The sequence below is a fragment of the Anser cygnoides genome, chromosome 3, assembly GCF_040182565.1.
Source record: "Anser cygnoides isolate HZ-2024a breed goose chromosome 3, Taihu_goose_T2T_genome, whole genome shotgun sequence".
NCBI classification, from domain to species: domain Eukaryota; kingdom Metazoa; phylum Chordata; class Aves; order Anseriformes; family Anatidae; genus Anser; species Anser cygnoides.
The window spans coordinates 83,702,846-83,718,731 of record NC_089875.1 but is presented as its reverse complement, the minus strand read 5'-3'; the positions used below and the strand labels follow the sequence as shown (position 1 = coordinate 83,718,731).

At 40.5% G+C, this 15,886-nt stretch overlaps 1 protein-coding gene across 2 annotated transcripts; it reads left to right on the top strand.

The window, feature by feature from the left end:
• Positions 1-249: 249 nt before the first annotated feature.
• Positions 250-15,544, top strand: SPACA1 (sperm acrosome associated 1). 2 transcript variants are annotated; one of them, XM_048049487.2, is made up of 7 exons: positions 252-427; positions 3,680-3,736; positions 7,112-7,213; positions 7,593-7,699; positions 8,180-8,315; positions 14,720-14,864; positions 15,137-15,544. In XM_048049487.2, the coding sequence occupies exons 1-7, from the start codon at positions 298-300 to the stop codon at positions 15,225-15,227; spliced, it is 768 nt and encodes a 255-aa protein (XP_047905444.1). In that variant the 5' UTR covers positions 252-297; the 3' UTR covers positions 15,228-15,544. The 2 variants fall into 2 exon arrangements, with proteins under 2 accessions (XP_047905445.1, XP_047905444.1); XM_048049488.2 differs by lacking the exon at positions 3,680-3,736 and having other exon boundaries at positions 250-427.
• Positions 15,545-15,886: the final 342 nt, after the last annotated feature.

Sequence of the window (15,886 nt, the reverse complement as noted above, 5' to 3'; positions counted from 1 at the left end):
CTACGAAGCCCACTGTTTATTTCATGAGAAAACCGTGCTGCAGCTGGGGCTCAGGAGCTCAGTCTTTCTGTCAGGAGCCATGGCAAAGCCAAGCGTCCACACACCGCTCAAAACCCCTTCAACACCCCACTCGGGCACCGAGCCGGGCCGCAGCTGACGGCCCCCGAGGGGGACTCCGGGGTCGGCTCCCGGTCCCGAGGGCCGATCCGGGCCGTTCCGAGGGCCGATCGGGCCGTTCCGAGCCCCGGGCCCCTTGTGACGCCTCCGCGGTCGCCGGGGCTGTGCGGTGGGGCGGCCATGGCGGGCGGCGCGGCCTTGCTCCTGCTCCTGCTCCTGTCCCTGCCCGCCGCCGAGCCCCCGGGCGCCGAGGACGATCGCGACTCGGAGGAGGCGGCGGCGGAGCCCCGGGGCGGGCGGGCGCTGCCGGGTGAGGCGGGGAGAGGGCTTCGTGTGGCAGGGCAGGCGCTGACAGGGCTGCCCGTGCGAGGCTGGGTGTGTTGAGCAAAGGGGACGCAGGGGTTGCTCCCCGGTGCCTGCGGTGGGATGGCGGCGGAGGTTATCGGGAGCTTTATTCGAGTCTCCCGATGAGCTCCCCGCGCCCCTATAGCTGCCCCTTGGTGTATCACGGTGGGCATGGAGCAGTGCTGCTGCCCCACGCTCTCACCTTCACCTCGGGGCCCCACCAGCACCCGGCGAGAGCGAGAGGACCCAGCTCACCGCTGGGACGTAGCATGCTGGCTGCCGGCATCTTTAGGAAGGCCTCTGTGGGGTTTTTGAGCATTTATTGGGGGTATTCCATACGTCTTGCGTATGTGGCTTGCAATTAAAACGCCATATAACTTCTGTTCTACGTAGGTTTTACAAGGCTTCCAAATGTAGAGAGGAGCACAGGCTGCCTTTGCTGCGCTGGTACTAATTGCAGCCCCCTGACAGGAATGCAAATGCAGTTCCTTAGCACATTCTTATCTCAGCATGTGTGGGATTTACATATATAACTCCTATTAATGCTAATGGCAGCTATGTACATAGTTCTTTTTGCATAGGGCTGACACTATATTTTTATCTGAACCTGATGCAACTGGAAACAGCCATCTTATATAAGTGGAAAGATCTGTAGTTTCTTACGGGAAACTTACTTAAAATGTTGCCTCATTTTAAATGTAGGCAGGAAATACAAGTAAAGGAAGGAATACAAGCTTTGCATTGTAATATGGATGGATGGTTCATCACATTCATGGCATGGATGGTTCATAACATCCGTATGAAAAATACTGCGTTGTCCAGAGAATTATCAGTGAATCAGTTTCCCTTGAAGTTTCTTTATGTTGTTTTTAAAATTTCACTAAATCAAAAATTTGATCAGAAATCAGGACCACTGATTCATGACTGACTTGTTAATTTAGAACCAATAACCTTTTAGTAAAGTTTATAGGAGTATTTTTACTTAGACAATACTGTATTTTTTTTATTTAGAACTATTGCCCATCAGTTCATCATTCTGATTCTCTGGCAAAAATGTCATGTTATGTGTTGTGGTGCTCCTGGAGCCAGAAGCATCCTTAAAGGGCACCATGGTTGGTATCTTATTCCATAATTGGGAGAAGTTTGCTTTCACTGGCATCAAAGTCCCTCAGCCTTCTATTAGCAATATCTGAAGTTCACTTTCTCTGCTTGTTTATAAATTTTTTTCTTCTTTTCTTCTTTTTTTTTTTTTTTTTAGTTTGTGTCTGGATAGGAAATGACAGCTTCTTTCAGATACAACACCCTGCCATGGCTACACTTAAATTGACACATCAAAATTGAATTAACACCTACTTACAGGGTAGAGGTTTAGGGTTTATCATAACCGGATACAAATTGTCAGAAATCTGTTGAGCTGAGAATTTGCACCGTCTGAAGCTGTCCTAGCCCTCCCTCCTGCGTTTTTGCACACTTACATTTATTGTGCACACACAAACAAGCATATGTCATGTTGTACCAAGTTGAAAACAGGCATTTTTAAACAGGACTGTATTTAGACTCTAGACAGGATCCTTACGTTCCCCTCCTTCTCTGTGGTGCTGTGATTGTTGTTGTGAGACAGGACTGTTGAATGACTGTCCCATTAATTTAAAAGAAGCAAATGGAAGCGTGATAGGACTGTCTTCCTATCATATCATGGATGGGGACTGTCTTCTAAAGAAGCGATTATTTTGCAAGGCTCATTAGATAATGGTGTTTGAGGCCACACAAACTGTTTTACAGGTTGGTTCTGTTTTCATAGGATTTTAAATCTTAGCATTTTTCCTCATGCTTTGACTAAGGTTGGAGTCTTACTTTAGCATTCAACTGGATAGTTAAGTTATTGCTTAAGGATTGTTGTTCATACACTAGAACACTGTTCTGACGAGCACGACTTATATGCTGAAATAAATGTCAGAGCCATAGAGACAGTTAGAGATAACAGAAGAATAAGGTTTTGATGGCTCATTTATAATGTTGGGAAAAAGAGTTCAGTATCAGTTTATCAATGTGGAGAATTCAGTGTGCTGCTGTAGTGTAAATCCTTTACAGTGGAGGAATAAAGCTTCTATGTTTGTACGTCACTGACGGCAAGAGAAATGGAACCATTCTGTTCGACCTGAGATATTTAAAGTTTTGGGTAGTGTGTGAAAAATGTAAATGTTGCACAAAGATTTAATAGCAAGAAGTGATATATAAACTTGCATTGCTGCACAGAAATAACATTTTGTAAACATAAATCTTGAATATAAAAAACCGAGAGACAGCGAAGCAAACTTTACATTAGTAAGTATTTGTTATCAGAAAAAAAATAATCTGAGTAGGCAGGACTGGCAATGCAGACTTGTAAAAACAGTCATAGTGACTTGTCTGTTCTCTTCACATTTGGAAGAACTGAAAAGACCCATTGCTTATTTAATGAATAATTTCCAAAGGTGCTTCACTAAGTTTCTCTGTGGAACAATTACTGTATCTCAATATCCTTATAAACAAACATTCAAACTGCATGCTGTTAGGAATAAAATATATAATCCAGATTTGAATCCCAGATGGAGACGAGAACCTTTTGCTTCTGTACATTCTGTGAAATCCATTCTGTAACCTCAAAGTACCATAAAAAATGGAAGGAACCCAATCACAGTGATTAAAAGCCCAGCACCTAATTAAAATACTGTACCTGGTTGACTCATCTTCGTGCTAGCTGTCTAAACCTGACCTTGAAGTGTGATGGGGAAAAAATCATGTAGCAAGGCTTATGTTAGCCAGAAAAAAGAAAAAAAAAAAAAAAGGAAATGAGTTGACTGAATATTGTTTAATGAAAATTTTTCTTAACTCTTTTCAAGGAAGAACTGTAATTTGCATAGGACCTAGACGTGGCATTTTCCTGAGCATTCGGAAGACAATTTAACATCATATGCTGATTTATAAGAAAAATACATTTTTTCCTCCTAAAGAATCATCTTAAGGTTTAAGTATGAATGCTATTCACAAAGGATTTTATGATAAATTTTTCATAAATGTCTTTTTTCTCTGGTTTAGTTCATGAAAGCAAAAACGTTGGCAAATTTCACATTTTAGCTAAAAAGTAGTAAAGATTTCAAGGAATGAGCTTCCTGTTAATTGGGCATTTCCATCCCTGTCATTGTGTTAAAGATGTAACTTTAGACTTTGTGTTCAGGTCTGAATGCCCTTGAGTCCATGGAGCTAGAATTTGGAGTATGCACAGTTACATGTGGTAAGTAACAAAGCAGATGAATAAAACATATTGTCCTTTGTTTTTTTGGAAAAAAAAATGCTAACTGTAGCAATTTAGCAGTTGTAATTTGCTTGCCCTCGTTCACCTCTCATTGATTTCAATTGCCAATAACTATAATTAACAAAAACAATCAGGCTGATTGTCATTAGAAGTTTAGGTCAGATCTGTTGTTTTATTAAATTCACAGCCTGCAAGCTCCTATTTTAAACCAGTTCCCTACATTTATTGGCACATGAGCTGCCTTCCCAAAGTAACAATTTTCGCTATTTGTGAACATCTGTGAGATGTTCAGAAGATGAAAGATCTTCTGATGCTTCTCACAGATGTCTTCCCACATACAATATTGCCAAAAAATTGCTTGCCTGCAGTAGCCTGTTCTGTATTCCACATTTATACAATTTATAAATCGTGCTACGGAGAGGAGAGGTATCATTCTGGAGTAGGAGGGGAGAGAGGAAAAATGAGCTGAGCCTTAGGAAGACATCTCTGTTTAGGGTGGTGATAGAATCTGCAGTGAGGTAGTAATTATAGTGCTTAGGAAGCAGTCTTGAATCAGAAATGCCATTATTTTTTTTTCTGAACAATTTCTGCTTCTTGTAAGACCATAGGAAAGAGAAAGAAGAGGTTTTGCCCCCATCAATCTGAAGTTTTCTAGAGTATGCCTTCATATTTTTTTTTCAGCCACTTTTGATATTTCCAGTGAGTTAACTGCCTTGAGTGCTTCAGGGAAACCATTTCACATAGGATATTATGGTTTTAGGAAAAAAAAAAAAAATCTTGCTTCTACATACTTTAATATTTCCCTTTCTTCATAATTTCAAAGTTGGTTATGTGTTTGGTATACCCATACTGTATATGTATCCCCATACTCCCCATACCCCATGCTTTGAGGTACACATTTTTTGGATACTGAGAAACTGCTCCTTATGTCAACACCTCTAGAAGACCTCTCAAATGTTCTTTATTTTCAGAGAATTTCAATCAGTTTTGCCTCAGTTTTATCTTGGGTCCCTCAGAGGTAACGTTTAACCCCTTTAATGCTGGAAATTATATACTCTTCCTGAGAAAGCAGGAAATGAAAGCTCTAACAAAAAGAAAAGAAAAAAGAAAAGGCATCATCTCATATCTGGACTTAACCCATGTTTGTAGCCCTTATTCTAGTCTGGTCTACCATGCTAGTCTACCAACAATGCATTGCATGTTGGTATGTTGAAAGGCTGAAAGGTACCTTATTAGTTCTTCCAGTACAAGTGTGAACCCTTTGTCTGCTTCAACTTCTTTCTTACCCCTTAGATTCATCTGTCTAGCCTTTTATATTTGTTGCTTTCTGAACTGACACCACTGTCTTAATTTTCCCCAGTACCACTGTGGCTCAGATCCATTGCTTCTCTATCCGTAGTCCAGGTTTACAGAGACATTAAAGCATAATTAAAACATGTTAATGATGTCTTGTCATATCTGCCTTGGTTTTGCATTAGTCTCATTGTTGTCTTGCTGCTTTGGCCACTGTTATCTCTAGATTTCTCTCATAGCTGCTGTTTTTCAGTTTTCTGTGGGTCACCCTTCCTGCCTTCCCAGTCTGTTCATTGACATTTTTCCAAGGTGAACTTCATTTAGATCATTTATTTTTCCTGCATCCAGGCCATTTTTCTGCTAGGTTAACTTGGATGACTTGGTGAAGTTAAGACTTCATTTGTTAGAGCATCTCAGTAGATTAATTTCATCCGCATTGGCAGCTACGAAGAAGAGGTAGAGAAAGGAAACATGGGGATGAAAGAAAAAAGCTGTCCAAAAGGAAGAAGCAGAGGAGTGCTAAGAGAACTTGCAGATCTCATTAAAAGAGCTTTTTTCATCAACCTTTTGAGTGTGATATACTTCCCCGATTTTAATATTGCAGTAGATAAGACATGGGGAGATTTTTTCCTGACGAATGTGATTACAGTTAACCCAGCACCCAGATTTTATCAAGCCATCCTTTTGGATTTTCATAGGTTCCCTGTCTTTTTCGTTAGCTAAAAAAAAACCCTACATGGCCCTGAAGAAAGAGGAATGCCTTTAATAAAAGTGTCAGTTCATTGCCATTTACACCTCTGTCTCTGCATCCATGAGATGAGACATTCTCTGGAGTGGAGAACGATCCTCGTTTTGTGTCATTTTCAGTAAGTGGTGTTGTCTCCCTCTGTCACTTGAAGTACTGTTTCACGAGGAACATGACATCTCTGAAACATTCTGAAATCCATCGGTTTATATAATACACACTTAAGGAAGGCATAGGCTTCGTAAATGCAATATTCAAACCAATTTCCCGTTTATTATTATACTGCAAGGAGGGAGGGGGGTTAACTCTCCTCTTTCCATGCCTGTTAGTAAACAAAATACTTCTGGAAAAAATGGCAAAGCCTTCTTCTGTTTACTGGGCCTAAACATATTATTCCTGCCTCCCCCACAAGCTATGTCATTCCAGTGAACTGTGTACACACAGTTTGGCAAAAACAATTAGAGCACTTGTTTTGAATTTGTTCGTAATTGTTAAAATGAGGATGTTCCCATTGAAGCCCTGATAACGAGACCGAACATTTTCTGCCTACCTGAACATGGTGTCTGGAATTTTCCTTTACACATTCGTGACAGGTTGTCTCCTGTTCTTTGCCTTCAGTAGGAACCTCCACGTTGCAGGTAGAGTCCTGGTCAACCCTTGTTGTCACCTGTTTCTCATATGAAGCCCTATGTTAGGGACCACTGGGCTCTTGGAGGCTTCATTCTGGAGTCTGTTGGAGGAACTCCAGTATCACGGGCTGGCACTTAACATTAAGGCTCCCCAGTCCCAGTCCTAATCCCAGTCCCAGGAGGTTTTAGAGCCATTGGTTTCTGCTGACCTTGGTGGGAGCTGAAGACACTCAGACAGTCACAAGACTGGAGGCAGACTGAGTTGGCAGCCTGTACAGTGTTCTCTGTGCCATCTGATTTGAGCATGTAAAGGCCAGGAGCCCGAAAGCTTTGGTATTTAAAGTGAATTAACTGTTTTGCAGAACATACATTAGCTTCCTTTCAAATTCTTTTTCTGTAAGGAAAGTTCTGAATTCATATTGAATTCTTTTTCTGACACGTAGGGGTGTGATGATTCTAAGGATCTGGCTCCCTGTGGTGCAGAGCCTGACAGACGTAGATGTTGTCTTAAAATCTTAGATACCCACATGGGATGGCTTTAGCAGGCACTCTAAGAAGATCTGTTTTTCCTGGTGTTTGGTAGATGCATCATACTAACATCCAGGATGAAGAAAGAGAAAGCAAAAAACAGTATGGAGAAGATGAAGAAGCTCAGAGTACAATATTTTTATTTTTTTTCCCCCAAAGGGATTGGCATTCGAGAAGTTCTGTTAACGAATGGATGCCCTGGGAGTGAAACAAAATGTATTGTCGGCGTGGAGGAATGCCACGGGCCAGTGGACTGTGGATGTAAGTGGAACACTGTGATACAGTAATCAAAAGCAAATAAGTTGATTCAAAGGAAACATCCTTATTCTTTGTGAGTGTGGAGGAAGTGGAATGAATTGATTGTATTCCACCCTCCAATTACCCTGCTAAGCAGTCTGGTAATGTTTAAGATCTTATTTCTGAACCGATGTGCATTTGGTTTCAAGCCCCTGTAAAATACCATTTTTCTGCTATTAGCTTAGTTCCAGATATTTCACCAAGCAAAAAGAGTATTTGAAGTAATTTTAAGGGAGAAGATAATTTCAAAGTAACATTTTGTGGTTTGGAGAATTACGAGCTTTATGGTCTATACCGAGATGTTTCATATAGTTGAATATACCTATTAAAATTCCTTCTGTAGTGGGAAGACCAATTTCTGAGAACTCTGAAAGCGTGATGATGACTTGTATTTATATACCTCCTGAAAATCGATTTAAATATGTTTGGAAGATCTTAACTCCAAACAAGGTGAGTAATTGAACCCCACTTTGTGCAGAAAAATGGCATGCTGGATGTGTTTACTACATGCTCCATATGAAACATCCAGATGCCTGTGCTGATTACTTCCTTTGCTGTCACAATGCAAATAAGCCCTGATTTCTCACTGGTGAGTTGGTAATACAAGGGCTTAATTGGCTTTGCACCTTTATGCAGCGTCAATTTCCTCTTTATGTAAGGGAGACGATAATTTTAGAGAATACTGTTTCTTTACTCTTATTTTGGAAAAATTGGGCCTAGTGACTGGTGAGCGATTACACGTTAGCAAGTCACAACCGCATTGCCCTTCCCACTTGTTCAAGGAGGTGCTGCAGAGGTGGGAGGAATTTTCCCAGGGTCTGAGAGGTCCTGACAGGCTGAAAAACTGATGGACGAGAATGAGCACTTTTCTGTGAGTATATTTGAAAAGAGACAAACCATTTTTTTTAAATTTCTTTTGCATATGGATAGACAGCACGCATTCTTCCCAATGATTCAGCTGTTATGGAAGTGCGCAGAGATACGCGTCCAATTACTTACCAGTGTGAAACTCAAGGAAATGAAAGTGTAATTGCCTCCGTAAAATACGCAGTGCACGCAACAACTGGTAAGCTCGTAGAGACACTTACAGACTTCTAGTGTTATGGCCTTGTGCTTGTTGTGTGGCATTCAATCATCATAGGATTGCACGTCACCAGTAGCATATAGGCAGGAGCTTGTGTGCTGTGGTAATGACAGTCATGAAATGCAGGCCAATAAAAGAGACATAAAAAAGGAAATGACAGATTGGGAATGAAGAGGTTGCTTGTGGTAAACATGAGTATTTTCTTTACCTTCGTAAAATCTCAAGCTAAAATAAGGAGGTTTTCCTATTGCCTACTCGTTTGTTGCAGCAACCAAGTTGGTTAACATAGACTTCTTTTTGTCTCGCTGAGCTGCGTAGAACCAGCAGCACGCTGGGCAGTTCTGCAGTTAAGTCTCCTTTCCACTTCAGTCCTGAAGCTGAAAAACAACCTTTTGTGTTTTCTGTTTTAGCTGCCATCTGGAATTTGCTTATGCACAATATATTTAGGGAAGCTTAACACTGAAAAGAATACCTGGTGAAACAGTTCCGCAGTAACATCTTTCTCCCCTCCTCTGCTAATGGGATATTTGCTGACTCCATCAGGAAAGCTTTTTTCCTTTCTCTTCAGTACGATGGGTTATTTATTTCCTGCGTGTCTCCTGAGGTTCCTTCTGCCTTGTACAGTAATGAGGAATTTATTTCCTAAATCCATCTGGTAGTCACAAAACACCCAAATCTTTGATTATATCAATTTGCTTTCTTTTTATTTTTATTATTTTCTTCTCCCACTATTCAGTTTCTACATTTCTTTTTGTACAAAGAGGAAGTTTCCTTTTTGAGACCTGAATTAGCAGAGCACATAATCTGTTTTAGTTTTAAACATGCAAATAGTCCCATTGACTTGAGTTGGTGAGTCATCAATAGGACGACTCACGCTCTTGAATTTAAACTGTGATTAAGTCCTTTTGGTGAAAAGTGGTCAGATGAAACCCATCCAACAGATGATCTACTGAGAACTTCTTACAAGGTTTGAGGCTGTTGGTTCAGAAACTATTTATGACTAGACAGAAATATGAAGAAGACAAGATCTAAGGTTTATTAAGTAATTTGGGAGTGGATTGTCATGATTAGTGACAGATTAGCTTCCTTCAGGTTTGTAGAGGTATTTAGATATCCAAGAGTTTCTGGGCTTTACTTCCCCAAGAGTGCCACTGTTTGGACTTCTGAAGTTATTAGCTCTTAATTAGGTACATGGAAAGAGTTATCAGCAGAAGTTTTGATTGAGAATGTACTAAGATTTTCATCATGTAGATCTAGTTTTGTTGTCTGTAGATGGTCAGAAATCTAGTGAGTTCAGAATACTGCCTAAATTAATTAAAAGTATTGCCAATTAAAATAGAGCTGGGTGGTAAGAAACAAAGACAAAAACTAGGACACCTTACCTCCTGCCTCTTTTTTCCCAGGCTCAACTTCACTGCTCATTCCTGGCTCTTCTACCCCACCTCCCTGAGCACCACAGGAGGATGGGGAATGGGAGGTTGGGGTCAGTCCATAACAGTTCCTCTATGCTACTCTTTCCTCCTCACACTTATCCTCTCTGGGTCTACCACAGGCCACAGTCCTTCAGGGTAAACCTGGCCCAGCATGGGCTCTTCAAGGGTTGTATTTCCTTCAGGGAATCTCTGCCTGCTCTGACATGGGATGCTACGCAGGCTTCAGTGTAGATCTGCTACAGTATGGTCTTCCATGGGCTGCGGGGGAATCTCTGTTCTGTTGCCTGGAGTACCTCTTCACCTCCTTCTTCCCTGAGCTTGGTGTTCTGTGTATTTTTACCTCTTAAATGATTTTTTTTTTTTTTTGCCACCAACTGAGATGATTCTGATCATTTCTCTGGGTCACTCAAATGAATAAGCTTAAGTTTGTATTTTGTCTTTCTCATCACCTCGATCCCTCCCTATTCTGTTCCACAGATACATTTCTTTGTGATAGTGCCAGAACTGAAAAATGGGGCCAAGGAAGTGGAATTATGCTTGCTTAGTGGCTGTTATTTCTTCCTGACACTTTCCTAGAGAGGCTTGAGGTGGTCAACAGAGCTAAAAATAAGCAAGACACCTGATAAGGAGTAAATGTATTTCCTTTGGTGTCATCCTTTCTACTCTCTCCAGCGCTCTGTTGTTTTACTTATGTGAACAGCAGTGGTCAGATTGAGAAAAACCATCTGAGAACCTGACCCCAAAGACAACACTTGAAAATACATAGCATGACATTCTGCTTCAGATTTTAATGCATGTGAAGTGGGGAGGATGTGTTGCAAAAAGACAGGTAAAGCCTTAAATGAACGTGGCTATATTTGCCACTGCCATGTGGCAAAACTTCTTATGAATTGATTTTCATACTATGCACGGAAAACTTTCATGTGTCCTTTGCCAGTGATCACTGCTCTTCTCAGTGACCTTTTGTTGAACAACAGTAATGACCTTTTTGTATGAGTGAGTGGTCTTTAGGAATTTGCCTCTTCCGTTTGTTTGCAAAACTGTTCAGACTGATGCCTTTTTGTCTTTTATAGCAAGAGAAAGGTAACAAAGATGTACTTTATCTTCAAAAATTATTGAGATCTGTGCAAGGAAAATCCCATCTTTTAATAACTGACATTTCTTTATGTCCTTCTTACTGAATCAGTACCCTGGAATACCGTAGAGGGTCTTGTTTCACACTCCCACCCATTACGTTGTTGGGTGTTTTGTGAAGACTTTGGAGCTGGAAGGCAGTTTGTTCATATTTACTAATAATAGTCCTGTGAGGAGGGAGGAAGGACTTTGCAAGGGAGGAATGTGAGAGCAGAGAACGATCCTCATTACCACGCTGTGTGAAGGGTGTCAGCCTTCTGCGATCCCAGCTGTGCCCCCAGCTCCACACTTCCCATGGGCGGAAGAGCGAGTCGGTCTGTGTGTGTACGGCTTCTGTGGAGAAGATGGAGGCAAGTGTTAACTGTTTCAGAGGCCATTCCAGGCCTCACTTCTCTTCTGTTCGTTTCCTGATAATGGCTTGAATGCCAGAGCTTCCTTTAGAGGCAGTAACCCATCTCTGTGACGGGTTACTGTACAAATGCATGACCAGCATTACTGTGTTGTCCTTGTGTTTGCACAGAAATGAAATGGGGAATCCCAGTGCCCGAGTGTAACAGCGTGGATCCTCTGCGTGTGTGTGTTTCTGTGTGCAGTCCTGCTCTCACATTTGCATGTATCCATGCATTTTTAATATGTAGGAAAAGTCTTAGAGATAATCTGGAAGGGAAACAGAAAAAGGTATGCATCATCATTATATTAAGGGGGAAAAAATAGTCTGCAGAGGCAGGATCTCACTGCCCTCTGCCAAACTGATACATGCTTTCTGGATCTGAAAACTGGTGGAAAAAACTCATGTTGGCTGCTGGACCATATAAACAATTGGTTGAGCAGCTGCTTCTGGATGGATCACTGCTGTACAGTTGACATCATGATCTAGGAGGAACCCCAGCTCAGTGAAAAACATGGGGGAAGAAGAGGATGAAGAGGAATGGTGCTGCTGGCAGAGGCAGTGGTGTTTCCTTTTGATAGAAATGGTGCAAGAGACATGTCATAGCTGGAGACAATCTGCTTGAAACAAGTAGGTTATGTTCTCAATCTCTTCTTGCTCTGTAAAACCCTAGAAAATTTCCAGTGGAGGTACATACAACTTTAGGAATTTCTTTACAGTGTAATTGTGGAATATATAATAGTGTTTTTCTTCATCATTCTTAAGGGCAAAGTAGTCCACAGACCTGCAGTGAGCTGTAGACTTCAAGTTGAATGTCACTGAACTAAACCTCACATGTTTAAAAAATAGTTGTTCTTCCTACTTGTATTAAGCAAGAGGATTTAAAAAAAAAACTGATGTAAATATGTCTTTGTAACCTTTTTTGATAGCTGAAGATGTTTCTAAGGCATATTCTGGCTGCAGCAGAATTCTCACTGCCTAATTGGGAATGTTGCCTGGACTGAGTGCAGTCAGGGTCTTAAAAGTGCTCCTGATGTGAATCAGTTTTTGCTCATCGTAAAACAGCTTATCGGGAAGCTGCTTTTTGGTCTGTTTCCTGTTTGCATTTTAAATGTGTGTTTACTTGGAAGGAACTCCCTCTGTATTATCAGGTTTGTCTCTTGGGCAGTTCTAGATCTTGACTACTGGTAGAATTTCCTGCCTAGGAAGAAAATGAGTAGATCAGCAGTGGATAAGAGAAAGTTTGTTTTCCTCTTCAGCGGGCTCTTGTTACAGCCTGTAAAAAGAGGTATTCTTAGAGGTCTAAATTCACATTTTGTCAAGGGGAAAAATACATTACATTAATGAAATTGCAAAATCAAAGACAGTTTTCATTAATGTCCATTCCCCACAACTGCGTGTAATTCTAAAAAGACCGTCCAGTCATTGAAATGAATTAGTCTAAAAGCAATTAGCTCTGCATTGTGTGAAAACCCCAGTATTTAGAGTTACCATGTATGATATTCTCAGCTAGTTCACCATTCTTACATGTCTTGTATCTTGCAGAAAGATCAGGAGAATCCTATAGGCAAGCTGCGGTTTAAGAATGTCAACAAATTCTGTGATGCAGGAGAATGAAACTCAAATGATGTGATGGAAGAGTTGCTTAGATACTACAGTGATGACAGTGGCACAAGATCTTCTATAGAAATAGCAATGCAATAGAAGTAGAAATGGTTTTCCTGCAGTCATTCTGTTACAGAGAATACCGACCAGTGTAACATGAACTTTGTGTACCAGGGAGCAATGAGATAACCACATTACAGTCCTAGAAACTCCTATCAGGGAACGTGAAAGAAAATTAAGGTTGGCCTGTGTACAGTTGTCAAACCTGGAGGGATCTGGAAAGATGCACTGTAGTTCATTGATTTGGCTGAGTGTTGTTGAACAAATAATTTCAATTAAATCTCAGACCAAGGTGACTGGGTTTGGTTTCCAGGCATTTCTTTATCTAGGGTCAAAAAATAGGTGGGGAAAATCGGTTGACCATCTTCAGCATTTTCCACTCTTCCTGGGTTTGTTAGAGTCATCTCCTAACTGGTATCTTTGGTCTTAGATAAACAGCTAAAGTAATGGCAGGGCCATTGGTTTCCTTCAAAATATTCCAAGGTTGAACAGGTTGTAGCATTGCAGAATGCATTTTTACTTGAAATCCTTTCTATGTTTTTCACTTCTCATCTTCATGCAGCTGCTCCTCGCTATGTGTTCCTGGGCCATTCTGTGCTCAGTGGTTATTTGCTTTAAATAAAGGCATCACTAGACCTAGATAGAGACAGGGAGCAGAAAAGCAGCGCTTAAGTTATTGAATCCAGTTCTTTGTTAGCATACTCTCTTTCTGCTTCATTATTAGTGTTAGTATTGCAGCAATTAACGTTGTTAGCATTCTCCTGTATCACGGTGGTGCCTTGGTGCCTCAGTTGTGGATGACAGAGCACCTGGTACCCGGCACAGAACAAAGAAGTCAGCCTGCCTTGAGCCGCAGACAGTCTGTGGTAATTCTTGTCTCTCTGTCATTCATTTATCTTACTTGAACATGCCTTGAAATCGTACATTAAAGCATTTCCCAAAGCAAAAGCATTGTTGTATCAGTCATTCTTAACAAGTACTAAATAGATACATTTTCCTCTCCTTGATTTTTTTCCTTGTTGGTCTTTAGGAACTGCAGTCCCTTGTGTTACACAGCTATAGGTAGTATTCTGAGAGCTGTCCCACTCTGACTAACACTGAGATTAGCTTGTGTATATGTGTGTAGTGAAATCCCTTGCATACTCTTAATGTTTTGGCTAGTTATTTCCTGCCAAAATATGGCTTTCCAAGGCCTGATCTTTTGGTCTGCCATTTAAAACAGTAGGTCTTCTTGGATGTTAAGAGTGGAAAGAGTGCAATTCTTCCAGCCAGATGTAGATGTTTGCATCTGAGATCTGTATCCAGACTCTTTTACAGTTAGTGGAATGTTACTGATGAATCATAAAGTATTTCATCTTGTCCTGGATGCCTAAACCAAGTCAACGGAAGGTATCTTGGAAGTGACAGTTCCTCTCCAAAGCCTATAGAGAAAACCTAAGACAGCTATCACAAATATCTACATAGTGAACTATCTTAAGTGAGATGTGTTCCACTCCACATGCCTTGATGTCCATTTCTTTGCATCTTCTTTGGTTAGATGCAAAGAAATGGACATCAATGGACAATCTTCTTTGGTTAGATGCAAAGAAGGTAGAAAGTGTTACTATTCTGACTTCTGTTGATTTCATAAAGGCATGAAGGTCGTAAAAGATGTCAGTGAGGTAAAGAATAAAATCCTGTTCCTTCTCATTTCTGTTCATGACATTAAAAGCCTGATTCATCTGAAAATTTGAACATAATAATGACCATGTATTTTTTTTCTTCAGAGCTGCAAACAAAACAATCAGAGAGAATAGACACAGGACAATCAAGGAAAAAAAGGGCAGACGCCATTCTGGTGTTTTGCCTGGTAACTGGAATTATTTTCACAGTTGGCGTGATCTTTGCCATCATCTTTATAATTCTTCACTGGTAGGTGGACAGCATACAATATGATTTATGTGTTACTTGATCAAAATACGATATTACTGATGACAAACATGACCTGGGGTGAACTATTTAAGTTTCTCTATAGTTTAATATTTGTGTTGCCAGTAAAGAAAACATGAACAAGCTTCTGGAGATCAGGCAGAAGTACTTTACAAAACAGTTACAGTGACTGTTAATGGGAGGGAAATGATTAGAGCAATTTTTGCAAACTTACTTAAATGTGCGTTTTTGTTTAATTCTTTTTTCCATTTCAGGGCAATTGTAAAAGCTGTTTTGGAATCAAAAAATGGGCGAGATGACATGGTCGAAAAGCTGACCATCAAAAGTTCACAAAGTAACATGTAGTAAGTAGCATCCCACTCAGGGTCAGCATTGCTTTTTGGAGGAATTGGGAGTCTGCACCTGCAGCTACAGTGTTCTCACCATCTGCATTAGCCACAATACAAGAAGTGCCAGAGCCATCACCCACAGAGAATGAAGTACAGAAGTCCTTCCAGCAGTTGCATAATGAACAGAATTAGAGAAAAAAGAACAATCGGATTACACAGGAACAGGATATAAAGAAGATTAATATATGCTTGGAATACTGGTTTTAAGAAATACTTCTAACAGTTCATTCACTGTTTTGGATTACTGAACTTTAAATAAAATGTGTAAAAATACTCCTATTTTAAGGTGGACATCACTTCCAGGTAGTATAATAGTCTGAGCACCTCTGAACTGGAGAACCAAACCCAAATTTTTGTGAGGATGTTGAAAACAATTTATTTAACACCTCTTAAATTGGAGGCGATGTTAATCTACACTGTATGAAACAGGGCACATAGTCTAGGCAAAGACTATTTTTTGTAAAATGCTCCTTATCTCCCTGATGGTCCTCAAATATGTAGTCACTGTAATCCAGTGTCTTCTAGACACATAGGACAGTGTGTATTGTTAGGGAAGATCAATAAAAGGTGTTTATAAGCTTCATTAATTTTTTACCTTCACATTTGCACATGTAA

What these genes read in the sequence shown, in the direction of transcription:
- SPACA1 (XM_048049487.2), top strand. Translation starts at nt 298, where the DNA reads ATGGCGGGCGGCGCGGCCTTGCTCCTGCTCCTGCTCCTGTCCCTGCCC. An exon ending in AGATCTTAACTCCAAACAAG is followed by an intron (nt 7,700 to 8,179) that starts GTGAGTAATTGA and finishes GCATATGGATAG; the next exon opens with ACAGCACGCATTCTTCCCAA. An exon ending in CGCAGTGCACGCAACAACTG is followed by an intron (nt 8,316 to 14,719) that starts GTAAGCTCGTAG and finishes TTTTTTCTTCAG; the next exon opens with AGCTGCAAACAAAACAATCA.